The sequence below is a fragment of the Podarcis cretensis genome, assembly GCF_951804945.1.
Source record: "Podarcis cretensis genome assembly, chromosome: 7".
Taxonomy (NCBI): Eukaryota; Metazoa; Chordata; class Lepidosauria; order Squamata; family Lacertidae; genus Podarcis; species Podarcis cretensis.
The window spans coordinates 27,704,635-27,720,017 of NC_137176.1; the positions used below are offsets into that span (position 1 = coordinate 27,704,635).

Below are 15,383 nucleotides of genomic sequence, written 5' to 3' on the forward strand. Positions count from 1 at the left end.
TATGCAGTATACATAAGATAACAACATAAAAAGAGCCAGGCCAATGACTCTCACTGTGGCCAACCAAATGCCTTTGAGCTCAAAAGCAAACTACCTACTTGCAATTCACAGCAACTGGCAATGAGGGGCATTCTGCTTCTGTTTGGATTGGGCTGTACCAACAATTTGATAGAAAAATCCATTGCAACTGGGGTCAAGCTGTTCTGAGAGTGGGGGTAAATGCCACACCTTAAAGTTGAAACTGTTCCTTTCTAATACATATGAAGATCAAACATGGCTCACCAGGAAACTAATTATGTGATTTTCCATGCCTGAGGAGCTCTTACTCAATGATTTTTTTTTAGCCTGTCTTTCAAGGGCTGGGGTCAAGGTACACTTATGCAGCCCAACAAACAATCCTATACTCAAGGAACTGGTGTAAAGTTACAGCAGATCCAAACCCACTCAGTAGCAGGGCTGCTGCTGGCTGCACTGACCTAAGCCTGACAGAGATAAAACAAGCATTTAAAATACTGTTTGAGTTATATCACCCTTTGGGCTGGTGTAAGCGGAGTTGCCAGGTCACCTGGCATAATGAATAGGCCTTTAGCTTCCACCCTTTCTGGTCCCTGCCATGTCATTGCCCTTTTCATGGCTTAAACTAAGTTAAGATCTGCTGGTATCCGCAGCTGAGAGGAGGATGCTGTTCTGGAGTCTCCTGGCTCAGCTGGAAACCTGCTGGATTCTAACCTGCACAGCCCAGGGGATCTTGCTATAGAATTGCTCCCTAAGGCTGCACTTCAGTATGGCATAATGGTTAGAGTGTTGGGAGACAAGGGTTCAAATTCCAGCTTAGCCATGAAGCCCACTGGGTGGCCTTGGGCCAGTCACCATTTTTCAGCCTAACCTACTTCACAGGGTTGTTGTGAGGATAAAATGGGGAGGAGAACCATGTGCAGCACCTTGAGCTCCTTTGGATAAAATGTGGCAGGTAAATGTAATAAACAACAACAACAACAACAACAGATTTACTAGGAAGTCCCAATTAACACAAAAACACTGCAGGAAAGAACAGTAAGGTTTCTTTCTGAAATGCTACCTTTTGTATACAAGGGTGTGTTGCTATTTCTTTTAAGTTCCTGTAAGAATCCCAATATAATAATAATAATAATAATAATAATAATAATTTTTATTTATACCCCACCCTCCCCAGCCAAGGCCGGGCTCAGGGCAGCTAACAAGCAATAATAAAAACAAGTTGAATGAATACAACTTAAAAACAAGATTAAAATACAACATTAAAATATTGAAACATTAAAATATTAAAATGCAGCCTCATCACAGGAGGAGAAAGGAAAAAGGGAAAAGAAATATACCAAACAGGAATTAATATCATTAAGCTCTTGTTTAAAGATACACAGCATATAAATGCAACAAACAATAACAATAGCAACAGATTTACTAGGAAGTCCCATATAACACAGAAACATAGGTACACACGACAGGAAGGAAATAGTGTAGTAAGGTTTCTTTCCGAAATGCTAACTTTTGTATACAAAGCCGTGTGGTTGTTTTTAAAGTTCCCGTTAAGAACCCCAACATACCAAACAGGAACTAATATCTTTTAGCTGCTTGTTAAAAGATAAGGGTTCCTCCCCCTCTTTTTTGGGGGGGGGGCAGGGGAATCTCTAAAAACGTGCGCAACAAAATATAGCACAAAGAAACCAAATAGCCCCCAGCCACCCTCCCAATCAAGTTTAGACGCCATCAGGACCCCAACCCAGCCTCGAGTTCAGTGGGGCTTCCTCCCAGGTCAATAGGGACATGTCAGCTTGCAGCCCCCATTGGGTTGGAGAATAAAGGCTGCAGAACCTACTACGCACCTTTTGTTTTCAGAGAGGGGGAAACCCCACCGCGCTCGAGGGAAAAGGGCCGCGAGGGGCCTTCAAGCCGAAGGCGGAGGAAGCCTTTCCCGTACCTGTATCCGTAGGCGCTGAAGCTCTGGCTCTCCCTCAGCAAAGCCCGGTAGAGCCGCAGCACCTGAGCCCGCCTGGACGCTGCCATGTTGAAAACACGCCGGGCCTGCCGAAGGCCCCTGCCTCTGAGGCGGCCTCGGCCGGGGCCTGACTCCGGAAGCGGCGGGGAAGCCGGCGCCGAGCTCCGCAGCGGGCTTCGCGCGGGAAGTGGAGCCAGCCGGGCTCTCCGAACGAAAGAGCCGTGCTCTCGGGGCCGAAGGCTCGGCTCGGGAAAAGGCCGCGGACGCGTCAGGCGCGGCCCGGGCAGCTTCGGCGACCGCCCGGAGAGACTCCCGAGGAGAGGAAGGTGAGTCCGAGGGGCGGGCGGCGGAAGGAGGCGCGGGGCCGTCTCTTGCGGGAGGGAATAATGCTGCCCTTCCCTGGGTCGTCGTCGTCGTCCCGTCCCCTGTTTAAAACCCGCAGGCCTGACTCTGCCCAGCAAATACCCTCCCGAGTCCAAAGCAACTCGAAAACAAAACCAGTTGCTTCCAGAAATTTTGAAGTTATGGGCAAGGAAGCAACACTCACCTTTTCTATTTCCTTTTATTTTATTGGAAAAAGTAAGCAAAGCAAATGTTGGAAATAATAGAAGCATATGCAAAGCTTTTTTATATACAAAAATTACTAGTTTAAGAACATGAAATTAATTGCATTCAGCATTTAATTTATAAAGAGAACCCTAAGGGGAAAGGGCTTATCTCTGCAAACTATAACATCCAAGTACAAGCTGTGATGGTTTCTTTGGAGAAATAAAAAATCTGAGAACAAGACGGGAGAATCAGTAGAAGATACTTATGGGGGGGCGGATTGGTGTAAAACACATTTTAGATCAGTGTTTCCCAAACATGAGTCTCCAGCTGTATTTGGACTACAACTCCCATCATCCCTAACTAGCAGGACCAGTGGTCAGGGATGATGGGATTATGTCGAAAAACAGCTGGAGACTCAAGTTTGGGAAACACTGTTTTAGATCAACCTTGGCCAGAATTTGGGAAACTGCCTTGAAAGTTCTAAATCGGTTTTATATGCATCCTTTATTGTTTAGTAAAATAGACAAGTCAAATAACCCACTCTTAGTGAAATTGTGATAGAATTGCCCGTTAGTGCAGCAATTTAGGGGCAAAGCCTTTCTCAAGGTAGGAGCAATTACAGGTCAATCTGTAACCTCCCAATCCAAAAATCACCCTGTCTTTGATCTGGAAGCTCAAAACCTATCTCAAAAACATCTGATTATTATCTGGAGACAGCATCTGGGCAAGATATTTGAGATCTCTAAAGACTGATTGATTGAAATTTGGACTCGGCAACTTTGGGTATTAGCAGCTATGGAAAAATTAATGAATGCAAGTCATGCAAGACGAAAAGGAAAACAATCTGATATTGTTTGCTTTCAGTTTATTGTTTACTGCATGGATATTCAGCTCACATTGGGATTTATGGAAGGACGCTTTTATTTAATGCTGTTATTGTTGCAGTACCGCTCTTGCTTCTTTATTTCAAAGAGTCTCTCTCTCTTCCTTGTTATTTATGCACTTTTTTGTATCTCATTTGTTCAAACATTAATTGCAAGTTGATTAATTGCAAATATCCTATGCTGAAGTTGGAGGCCGAAGTGTCTCTTCCAGAAAGAACCAAATAATTCATCTTAAAGGTAAAGATAAAGGGACCCCTGATCATTAAGTCCAGTCGCGGATGACTCAGGTTGCGGCGCTCATCTCACTTTACTGGCTGAGGGAGCCGGCGTTTGTCTGCAGACAGCTTCCGGGTTATGTGGCCAGCATGACTAATCCACTTCTGGCAAACCAGAGCAGCACACAGAAACTCCTTAGGTTTTGCCAATTGGGAGACCAGTAATAAAATGTTAAGTTCAGGCTAGAACCTCTACTAGTGTTGCAGCAAATAATTTAGGTTTGGAAGTACAGTAATGGCCTGGGCCCAAAAAATTGGTCTCTGCAGCTTGCTCTGCACACCCAGTGTGAAGCTCTCTGTTTGGTTTCTTAGAGCAGTCGCCAGCTCTTCCTTCACAGCAAACCTCTTTTCAGACTGAAGGCATTTAAAAAAGCAGTTTGTGACAGGTTCTGTAAACTATGAGTGTCCTCATTATAATGTGTTTTCCTGATGTTGTTTCTCTTTCTGCCCTTTCCCTTTTTTACAGCTATCATTTCAGCTGCTTATTACAGACTGATAAACTGCTGGGGACTCTTATAGGTAAGCCTTGAAACCATGCTTCTATTAATACGCTTTTAGGGTGTTGACAGTGGTGGCTTGGGAACATCTTATTTGGCACCTTAAGAAGAACTCTGCTGGATCAGGCCACAAAGGCCCATCTAGTCCAGCATCCTGTTCCCACAGAGGCCAACCAGATGTTCACTGGAAGTCCAAAAGCAGAACCTGAGGGCAATAGCATTCTCCCCATGTGTGATTCCCAGTAACTGGCATTCAGAGGCATAATACCTCCAACCATGGAGGTAAAACATATCCATCATGGTTAGAAGCCATTGATAGCCTTGCCATGGAATCATATAACTGTAGAGTTTGGAAGGGACCTCGAGGGTCATCCAGTCCAACCCGCTGCAAAGCAGCAATCTCAGCATTCAGTCTCCCATCCAGTTTGAAACCACACCAGACCCTGTTTAGCTTTGCAAAAGTGCTAGCAGTTTTATTGCTGCACCCATGAATTTGTCTAATCCTCTTTTAAATCCATCCAAGTTGGTCGTTATCACTGTCTTGTTTTCTCCTGCTCCGGAGGCTAGGACCTGAACCAATCGATCCAAGTTACAAGAAAGGAGATTCCGACTAAACATTGGGAAGAACTTTCTGACAGTCAGAGCTGTTTGACAGTGGAACAGGCTCCCTCGAGAGGTCGTGGACTCTCCTTCCTTAGAGGGGTTTTGTTTTGTTTTTAAATTATTTAGTTTTTCAGTTTAAAGTTTTACAGTCAATTATCAACAATCAGCATAAAAACAAGATTCCAAAGACTTTCTTGAACTTCCCTCCTCCCTCCTTAGTGGGTCTTTTTGTTAACCATTTCTACCTGCATCTTTTATAATAATCCAAATCTTTTACATCTCTATTATATCCAAAATTTGACATTAAACTACAAGTGTCATTCCAATCCTGCTAATAATTTTACCCGTTTACAATGGTTTTTAAGATAAATTATAAATTTCCCCCATCCCTTACCTTATTAAAATTTTGGTCTTCCTGATTTCTCATTCTTCTGGTCATTTTTGCCATTTTGGCATAATCCATCAACTTAATCTGCCATTCTTCTCTGGTAGGGACTTTGTCTTCTTTCCATTTATGGGTCATTAACATCCGAGCAGCTGTGGTCGCATATATAAAGACAGTGGTACCTCGGGATGCGAATGGGATCCGTTCTGGAGCCCCATTTGCATCCTGAACAGAACGTAAGATTGTGCGTCTGCGCGTGCGCGGGTCGTGTTTTGCCGCTTCCGTGCATGCGTGTGACGTCATTTTGACCGTCTGCACATGTGCGAGCGGTGAAACCCGGAAGTAACACGCTCCGTTACTTCAGGGTCGCCGCGGAGCGCAACCCGAAAATACTTATCCTGAAGCGTATTTATCCCGAGGTATGACTGTAGTCTTTTCTGCTCCATTGGGATTTCAGCACCTAGAATTCCTAAAAGAAGGAGGTTTTTAAACAGAGGTTGGATGGGCATCTGTCATGGATGGTTTAGCTGAGATTCCTGCATTGAACGGGGTTGGACTCGATGACCCTTGGGGTCCCTTCCAATTCTATAATTCTATGATCATGCTTGCTGGGGTTGATGGGAATTGTATTTCACCAGTGGCTGGTGGGCTACTAGACCAGCTTTAGGGGCTGCAAACCATGCACATGTATGTTGGTAAGAGTTGTGGTCCTGAACTATTGTACCTGCCTGTTGTAATGCATGGGTCAGTTTCTACTGAGGACTGATCGTGACCATGCATACTTTAAGTTATTCAGTGCAGTTATGGAGAATGGGAAAGGGCTTTTAGGTCCTTGAGCCTCTGGACTTCTGGCGACTCCAAGGGAAGAGTTAGCAGGACAGGAACCTAGTTTGGTCTTTTCCTTGCCTTCTATGTGAATTCAGGATAAATGAGCAATTTGAAGAGGATATAAAAACACTGCCATCTGGCATACTTAATAATAGTCTAAAGCTGTAGTAGCAGACTAATGAATTTGAACATAGTACCTGCAGAGATCATGGAACTGTGTGGATGGAGCAGCTGTTGCATTCTCTAGGGCATATTTGTAATATTGTCATACATTGCTTAAATTATTTTTTTGCTATATGTCCTTTCAGTTTTATGACATAGCACTGTGCTTTTGGGGAGAGGGAGTGATAGCATGTGTTTCTCTGATATTCAGTTACTTGGAGTGATAGTTTTCATGCGTGCTTGAATAATCACCAACTTTCATGGCATTGTCGTTTATCTCCATTTAGTCATGCCTTTTTTCAGCTTTTAAAAACAGAACAGAAAGTGTCAGCTTGTAGAAATATGTATGAAGATCAAAAGTAAACCCAGCAGTAGCAAGGGAGGACTTTGAAGGAGGAACAGGAAGTATGGAAGAAAGGATTGGGAGAGTGTTAGAGAGGCTAGGAGAAAACAGTAGGGCCAGGAACTGCTCTGTATGAAGCAATCTTAACACAGTACAGTTGTACCTGCAGCCAATCAGAAGCTGTGCTTTGGTTTTTGAACAGTTCTGAGAATTGAACGGATTTTCCAGAACACATTCTGTTCGAAAACCAAGGTACCACTAAAAAATTCCTTCAGAAGATACCAGATATCTGAAGAAGTGTGCATGCACACGAAAGCTCATACCTAGAACTAACTTAGTTGGTCTTTAAGGTGCTACTGGAAGGATTTTTTTTTCTTTTATTTTGTTTTGACTATGGCAGACCAACACGGCTACCTACCTGTAACAAGGTACCACTGTACACTTTTTCTATTAAGCTGGGAGTTGCTGAAACAAAGCCCACCTCTTATTGCTTGTATTTTTTTCCTAATGGGCATCATACTTTGCTAGCTATGTTAGACAACGTTCCTCAGGACTGGTCCAGAGTTCTTTGTAAAAATAATGTAGGATGGTATTTATCAGTCTCATATACGACAATAAAAACAAAAACAAATGCCACAGCTACATAGCCCTTCATAGCTTAGGACCCTCGTACCTACGGAACCACCCGGTATGCCCCACGGAGGACCTTAAGGTCCATAAATAGAGCCAGAGCCTTTTCAACACTGGCTCCGGCCTGGTGGAATGCTCTGTCTCATGAGACCAGGGCCCTGCAGGATTTGATTTCTTTCCGCAGGACCTGTAAGACAGAGTTGTTCCCCCTGGCCTTTGGCTTGGAGCCAATTTGATTCCCTCCCCCTCTTTCTTTTTCCTTTCTCCTCCTGTGATGAGGCTGCATTTTAATGTTTCAATATTTAAATGTTGTATTTTAATCTTGTTCTTAAGTTGTATTCATTCAACTTGTTTTTATTATTGCTTGTTAGCTGCCCTGAGCCTGGCCTTGGCTGGGGAGGGCGGGGTATAAATAAAAAAATATTATTATTATTATTATTATTATTATTATTATTATGACACAATAGGAAAAGACAGCATGAAATTATGCATTTACAAATCCAACTATAGGAGATCAACAAACAATTCTTCACCCCATTCCTCCCCTGAAAGCTTTTTGAAAAAGATGTTTCCTAAAAGGTGTGAAACACACCTCATTGGGGAAGGAATTCCATGGGCACAAGAATACCAGGGTTCTGGTAGCTTCTTGTAAGGAGTGTGGACCCAGTCACCATCAGCACGGCAGGTGGGCAGTTGGGGTTGTGAAGTGCTAATTTGTCAGTTGCAACTTCCAGCCTTCTTGTTTTGTATTTTCGTTTTTTGCGTCAATAATGTGTTGACTAAGTAGCTACATTTGATAATGCAAAATGGGTTTCTATTAAAAAAATGTGTTGGGCTGTGTTTTAAAACAAAACCTAACCAAGGGTTGAATAGCTTGAAGGAATAAAAGAAGTGGAAATGTGTATGTGTGTGAATTGGATATAAAATTTTAGAAGACATATTAATCTGGAATGTTATATCTAACATTGAGATGTCAAAATCAGATGAGTTCTCTGCAAAATAAAAAATGACTGAAACGAGCAATCTCTGTTAGTCAATAAATCATCCCTTCATAATAACAAAAAGAAGTATTTCAGTTTCCCCCTCATTAATTTCTCTGTAGGTGGTGGTTTGACATGACTGCATTGGAAGCAAGTTGAATGTAATAGAACTGAACACAAACAAGGCCTTAGTTCGGTCTGAATTTCTCACAGATCTGTGGTTATTCTGCCCCATGGCCTTGTCACGAGGCTTCAGTTTTCTACTTTCCGAAGGATCACTTCTAATTTTGTTCTTGAAAGGCACTGTTATGCTCACTCACCTTTATCTTATGGTATGTGAAAATGATAATGCTGTTTTCCTAGATAAAAGTGGCTCTGTTGGGTGGATTTTCAGAAGTAGCTTCTTCAGTATAGGTTGGGCTGAAGGACCCTAAATATAAAGCTATTTTATTGCGTGCCACATTGTTACCAGGGCACTTTAGTTCAAAGCTCTTATTGGAAAGGCTTAAATGTACCTTGGTTCAGAATTAGCTTTGGATTGCGAACGGACATTTGTAGAAATGAGAGAACTTCTGCTCTGCAAATTTGTACCTAAGAATATAAGAAGAATATTGAACTCAATGAGGCTTACTGCTGAGTAGACACATGCAGGTTAGCAGTGTTCGGAGAGTGTCTGATTGTTGTTGTTGGCATCCGTCTCTCTTTTAGGAGAGACAGTGGAGTGCACCTCTGGGGGTGAAGTCAAACTACTGGAGAATCACAGCACCTGCTGTGGCTGTAGAGACCAGTAACTCATAACTGCTGCTTCCCGCATTGTTTTTGCTGTGTTAGCTGCACCAAGTGAAAGCCTGGGCAGTGTGTGTGGAAGTCCTGGGCTGCCCAGATGACAAGACCTCCCCTTGGCTTGGTTGATGTGGTCCAAAGGAAAGGAGAGCAATATGTTTGGCACCAGCTTGGGTGCAGGAGTTCCAGGAAGGAGGTGTACAAGGAAGGAGCCATTCAACCGTCTTAGCCATCCAACTCTGGATTTGTGTAGGGTTTACTCCTTAGTCTTTTCTTCTCCTGAAGATGTCCTGCAAGGCAGCAAGTAAGTGTCTGATTGTATAACAGTGGTAAATCCGAGGAGAAGCTGGCTTTTTCATTGCCTGGATGGAAGACTCTTGGGAGCCCCTTGGCACTTTCTGAAGGCACAGTAGAATATAGTATGATAACATACAGAGAAATACTCTGGAGGGGAGAGTATAGGTTAGAGATTTCTCTTTAATAGCCATTGTGGTTCCTGTCCAGATATTGCTGCTGGGATCAGGGTTCGAAATTAGCTGGGCGCCGGGCACATTTTGCACCCAAAGAATTCTCCATTTGCGAGCACCTCAAAAAGTATGGGTGCCATTTTTTGCGCCTGGTTGACACTCAAGGATTACTGAAATGTATGTGATTTGAAGCCTTGAAGTACAGTGGTACCTCGGGTTACATACGCTTCAGGTTACAGACTCCACTAACCCAGAAATAGTACCTCTGGTTAAGAACTTTGCTTCAGGATGAGAACCGAAATCGTGCTCCAGCGGCACGGCGGCAGCAGGAGGCCCCATTAGCTAAAGTGGTGCTTCAGGTTAAGAACAGTTTCAGGCTAAGAACGGACCTCCGGGACGAATTAAGTACGTAACCAGAGGTACCACTGTATATGTTAAGGATAGACAATATGTTAAGGAGTTTAACAAGAAGGAGTTGAGTGTTTTGAAAACTGAACTGTGGTACCAATATTTTTATTGTAAACACCAAATTAAACGTGTATTAACAATTTCCACTTAAAATGTGGTATTAACAATGTGTCACATATGTGAATTGTGTATTAGTTCATTCTTATCAAAATAATAACTAAAAAGTGTTGCTGACGCCCCGCCCCCCGTGGCGATCAGACATTCTGTTTTGACACCCACAACCCATCCCAGTTTCTAACACTGGCTGGGCTACAACTCCCATCATCATTGGCCATTGGCCATGGTGTCTGGGACTGATGGATGTTGTAGTCTATTGCATCTAGAGGACTGTAGTGACCATTCCAGAGCCTGTATGTTTCAACCACGTATTACTGGGAATACGTAAACACTGGGAAGTGTTTTTAAAATAGCACCAAAGGGACTAGGCCTTTCTGATTTGCAGCTGGTTGCACAAATACGTTCTCTCTGGGGGAAATAGGTCTTGCAAATATCCCAGTAGCATTGGTGGAATGAAGGTCCTTGTGCTTATGGTGTCTCCATCTTTGGTCTTCCACACCATTCCATGCAAAAGTGCTCATTAGCTTGTAGCAGGATCATGGGAGACATGTGCTTACTTAATTTATTTAATTTGTTTATACCTCTCTTTATTTGAGCCTTTACTATTGATTTATTACAAAACAATTTATTACGAAACAGTAACACCCCCACCAACAAACACATTTAAAAGTCTCTAGAATATTAATCAGCCAAAGGCCTGGTTGAAGAAGAACCTTTTCACTTGGTGCCTAAAAGTCTTTAAGGATGGCACCAGATGAACCTCCTTGGGGAGAGCATTCCACAAATGAGGAGGCCCTGCGGAAAAGGCCTGTTATCGTGTTGCCACCCTCCGGACCTCAATGGAGGAGTCACTCAAAGAAGGGCCTCAGATGATGAACACAGAATTCGGGATGGTTTATATGGGGAGAGGCAGCCCTTGTGATATTGCGGTCCTGAGCTGTTTAAAGCTTTGTAAGTCAAAACCACACTTTGAATTGGGTCTGGAAGCTAGTTGGCAGCCAGTGTAGTTGGGCCAGGATGGGTGTAATATTCTCAAACTGTCTTGCCCCAGTGAGCAGCGTGGCCTCTGAATGTAATACAGTAGTACCTTGGGTTACATACGCTTCAGGTTACAGACTCCGCTAACCCAGATATAGTACCTTGGGTTAAGAACTTTGCTTCAGGATGAGAACAGAAATCGTGCTCCGGCAGCATGGTGGCAGCGGGAGGCCCCATTAGCTAAAGTGGTGCTTCAGGTTAAGAACAGTTTCAGGTTAAGAACGGACCTCCGGAACCAATTAAGTACTTAACTCAAGGTACCACTGTACAGCGGTACCTCTGGTTGCAAATGGGATCCGTTCCGGAGGCCCATTCACAACATGAAAAGAGTGCAACCCGCAGTGGCGTGTCTGTGCACACGCGGGTTGCGATTTGCCGCTTCTGCACATGTGCATGATGTCATTTTGCGTTTCTGCGCGTGTGCAAGAGGCGAAACCCAGAAGTAACCCTTTCCAGTCGTGGGACGTAACCTGAAAGAACGTAACATGAAGCGGATGTAACATGAGGTATGACTGTAGTGTAAAGGTCCTTTTCTCAGCTGCTGAACTGCTCGTAGTGTGAACTAAGGAGTAGGGCTTTTCTTTGGTGGTGCTCTGACTTTGGAATTCTCCCTCCAGACTGGTGCCAACATAAGTCTTTTCTGCACCAGGTTAAAGCTTGCTCTCTTTTCAATCTAGACATTTTACATTTGTCTTTGGTTGCTTATTGGTGTCGATCCATTTTTAAATTGCTTTGTGATTACAGTGGTGCCCCGCAAGACAAAAAACTCGCAAGACAAAAAACTCGCTAGACGAAAGAGTTTTCCGTCTTTTGAGGTGCTTCGCAAGACGAATTTCCCTATGGGCTTGCTTCGCAAGACGAAACGTCGGGCAAGTTCTTGCAAGTTTTTTTCCTCCCCCCCTTTTTCTAAGCCGCTAAGCCGCTAATAGCCACTAAGCCGCTAAACTGCTAATAGCGCTAATCCGCTAATCCGCTAATAGCCGTGCTTCGCAAGGCGAAAAAACCGCAAGATGAAGAGACTCGCGGAACGAATTAATTTCGTCTTGCGAGGCACCACTGTAATTCTGTTGTTTGTACTGTTGTTGTCATGTACTACCCTGGAGTCTGTTTGAGTACAGGACAATTTAGATTTGAAAATAAATAAAACACCTATTTAGAAGATTGGGCATTCTCCTTGGTGTTCTCTTCTGCAAAATCCTTTTAAGGCATGCTGTCTTAAGGTAATAAATAACTGCGCTGCTTGGGTAAGCAGTCACTGACCTTTCCAGCCCACTATTACAAATTTGCAGAACAACAAGTGAGTCTTGTTTCACTTGCTTTCCTTTTATTAGTTGTGAAGCAACCTTCCACTTGTACAACTTTGTCTTCCATAGCAACTAGTGCGACCTAATGGCATGTCCAATTCTCTGCATCATGCATACTAACCCGCAAGGGACAACGGCAATAAAGATATCATAATCGTAATCGTTCATGCCAGAGAAATGGCTTCTGTGCATAGCAGTAAGAAGTAAAAATGAAGAATATTAATGGAAGATCTAGCACTTGGCCTGCAGTACTTTTTGTTTTCCACAGAGGGGAGCTGCTAGAAGTAAAAATGAAGTATAAAAAGTTGTAAGGTACTGTCTATATGAACAAAGAATAACTACCCACTGCCATGAGAAAAAAGTATACATTTCTTCCCGAACCCTGCATTCCACTACAGTGGTACCTCAGGTTAAGTACATAATTCGTTCCGGAGGTCCATTCTTAACCTGAAACTATTCTTAACCTGAAGCACCACTTTAGCTAATGGGGCCTCCTGCTGCTGCCGCGCCGCTGGAGCCCGATTTCTGTTCTTATCCTGAAGCAAAGTTCTTAACCTGAAGCACTATTTCTGGGTTAGCGGAGTGTGTAACCTGAAGCATATGTAACCTGAAGCGTATGTAACCCGAGGTACCACTGTACGCCATAGTTGCCAAGCTATAGCTCAGTGATAGCCAATATGTTAACCTCCCAGGGTCTGTTGGTCTCCAATTTGCATCAGCCCCAGCCAGCATGGCTAATGGTTATACTTCACAATCTCTGGAGGATACCACATTGGTTACCCCTGCTATAGCTTATGTATGGAATTAGATTGCATGAGTACCACCCTAGGGTTTCCTTAAGAAAAAGTGTCTGCCTCTATGAAAACAAGGATTTGGTACTCTTTAGATGAATTAATTTAAATGGGTGCTCTGGACTTCCAGTAATGACCCTCAGGCTTATGGCAATCAGTGGATCCAGAATCTCTGTAAAATACTGTTTTTCACCATCATTTTTCTTGTTCACAAGATGGCATTATGCCTAGAATTTCAGCACTCATTTTTGGATGGAGGGCACAGAAGACCTAAACATTTTGAGAATTCAACTCACAGGAAATGGAATAGGGTGACACTTCCAAGTCTACTGAAGGGTGGATTCTTTCCTCTACTCCCCCTCCCATTTTCTAGGCGAGAGTATTTTCAACCAAGCATGCTCAAAATTCGGTTTTCAAGCCTTGTGAAGGATTTGGTGGGGAGACAAATGAAAAACTCACTGCCAAAATCTTGAATAGGAGAAGCAAAGCTTGAAATAGAGCAACTCTGCCGGCCTATCATTTTAGAAATCTTTGTTTTCCTTCCGGTTAGTTTTCTGCTTTGTGAAACAGCTGCTTTCCTTTTCATTAAAAAGAAACAAAACATAGCTCTTCATCCAAAGGGGGAAACTGTGGTTTGTTTGAACTCTAACTAGTGGACAAACCAGGATCAGAAACCACAATTGCCTAACAAGAGTTTACACAAGACACTGTTCCCTGAATTGACATAATGCAGAACCATTTGTTTTAAACAGTTTGCTTAAAACTATAAGTGGATGATTTTTCTCTTCTCTTCTGATGCACAAAAGAGGAAGGGAGAAGGCATGAAGCTGAGGCTCACTACACTCAACATTCACATGATGAAAACTCTGGCTATCTTTTGTTTTTAGCCTGGCATACCTGAGCAACTGTAACTATGGTCACCAGGTTTGTATTCCCGCAATAAAGAGCATGGTCTCTCTGGAGGATAAAACAACTTTTTTTTCTCTCTAATTATGCACTACTAATATTCAAAGTACCTATATCTCACCCTATTCCCCCCTCCTTAACACCAGGGCACTGAATTAGGGTGATCACAGGTTGTCCATACATCATACATTTAAAGAACATCCCCCCTCCGTGAAGAATCCTGGGAACTGTAGCTTCTTGAGAGTGCTGGGAATTGTAGTTCTGTGGAGTAATCCAAGACTTCATGCAATTATTTGTGGGGTGGTTTTTTTTGGGGGGGGGGCGATGTGTTTTAAATATAGTGTGTACACAGACTTAGTAAAGGTAAAGGGACCCCTGACCATTAGGTCCAGCCGTGACCGACTCTGGGGTTGCGGCGCTCATCTCGCTTTACTGGCCGAGGAAGCCGGCGTACAGCTTCTGGGTCATGTGGCCAGCATGACTAAGCCGCTTCTAGTGAACCAGAGCAGCGCATGGAAACGCCGTTTACCTTCCCGCTGGAGTGGTACCTATTTATCTACTTGCACTTTGACGTGTTTTCAAACTGCTAGGTTGGCAGGAGCAGGGACCGAACAACGGGAGCTCACCCCGTCATGGGGATTCGAACTGCCGACCTTCTGATCGGCAAGTCCTAGGCTCTGTGGTTTAACCCACAACGCCACCCACGTCCCTATACACATACTTAGTCTGCGGGAAAATCACAAACACCTACTGGCTAGTGCCAGTGATGTCTCTGGTGGCCAGTCGTATGCTGCTTTCCTCCCATTCTTGTGTAGTTTTTGAAACCTTTAATTTTTTTAAAAAAATTGCATTTTTTCATCATTTTTACTGACTGCCTGATAGAGACTGAGTACTCCCCACTGTACTTGGTGAGACTACACTGCAACACGCTGAGAGTGTTCATTGAGCCTTGTTAGATTAAAAAGAAAACCCTGCCACACTGTTGAGCAGGACTCCTCCCCAGCCTTTTTCATGTGCTCAACCCTGTCCAAAGCGTGAAAGCACGTACGCTGTGTGTGTGTGTGTGTGTGTTAAAGGAAGAAAGAACAGCAGACAGGTGATCCCTTTGCAGCCTGTCTTCTTCTTCCCTGCGTCAAGGCTTCCCACTCCTGCATCCATCAGTGGAGATGCAGCAAATTGTATTACTAGCCCACATGGGGCCGGTACTGCTTTAGTACTAAGAGATATGTGAGAATTTCCTTCCCATCTGGAAAGGCCCTGTGCGGTTTTCTCTTTTTCTGCTCTTCCTTCTCTCGCTGCTTCTTCCGCTCGCTGCATTCATTTGATCTTGGCCATTTTATTCTTGCTTTCCATTTCAGAACCCATTATAAAGAAGCTGGGTTAGGAATTTGATTCTGAAGTATGCCAAAGACTGCGGTTCCCTTAATGTTTATAAAAGAAAAAGAAACAAAAATAATA

The 15,383-nt window shown here is 43.5% G+C and overlaps 2 protein-coding genes across 5 annotated transcripts in view; one reads left to right on the forward strand and one right to left on the reverse strand.

The window, feature by feature from the left end:
- LYRM4 (LYR motif containing 4) overlaps positions 1-2,092 on the reverse strand; it is a 58,059-nt gene extending 55,967 nt beyond the window's left edge. Inside the window, exon 1 of the mRNA XM_079985127.1 lies at positions 1,958-2,092. Within this exon, the coding sequence (XP_079841253.1) occupies positions 1,958-2,043 (86 nt within the window). The 5' untranslated portion in view covers positions 2,044-2,092. The remainder of the gene's footprint in view (positions 1-1,957) is intronic.
- A 73-nt stretch (positions 2,093-2,165) lies between these two features.
- The window catches only part of FARS2 (phenylalanyl-tRNA synthetase 2, mitochondrial), a 208,831-nt gene continuing 195,613 nt past the window's right edge, over positions 2,166-15,383 (forward strand). For 3 of the 4 annotated variants that reach the window (XM_079985031.1, XM_079985034.1, XM_079985033.1), the window contains exons 1-2: positions 2,166-2,301; positions 4,150-4,202. The gene's annotated coding sequence lies outside the window, so the exon portion shown is untranslated. The remainder of the gene's footprint in view (positions 2,302-4,149; positions 4,203-15,383) is intronic. The other variant, XM_079985032.1, reaches the window with a different exon arrangement.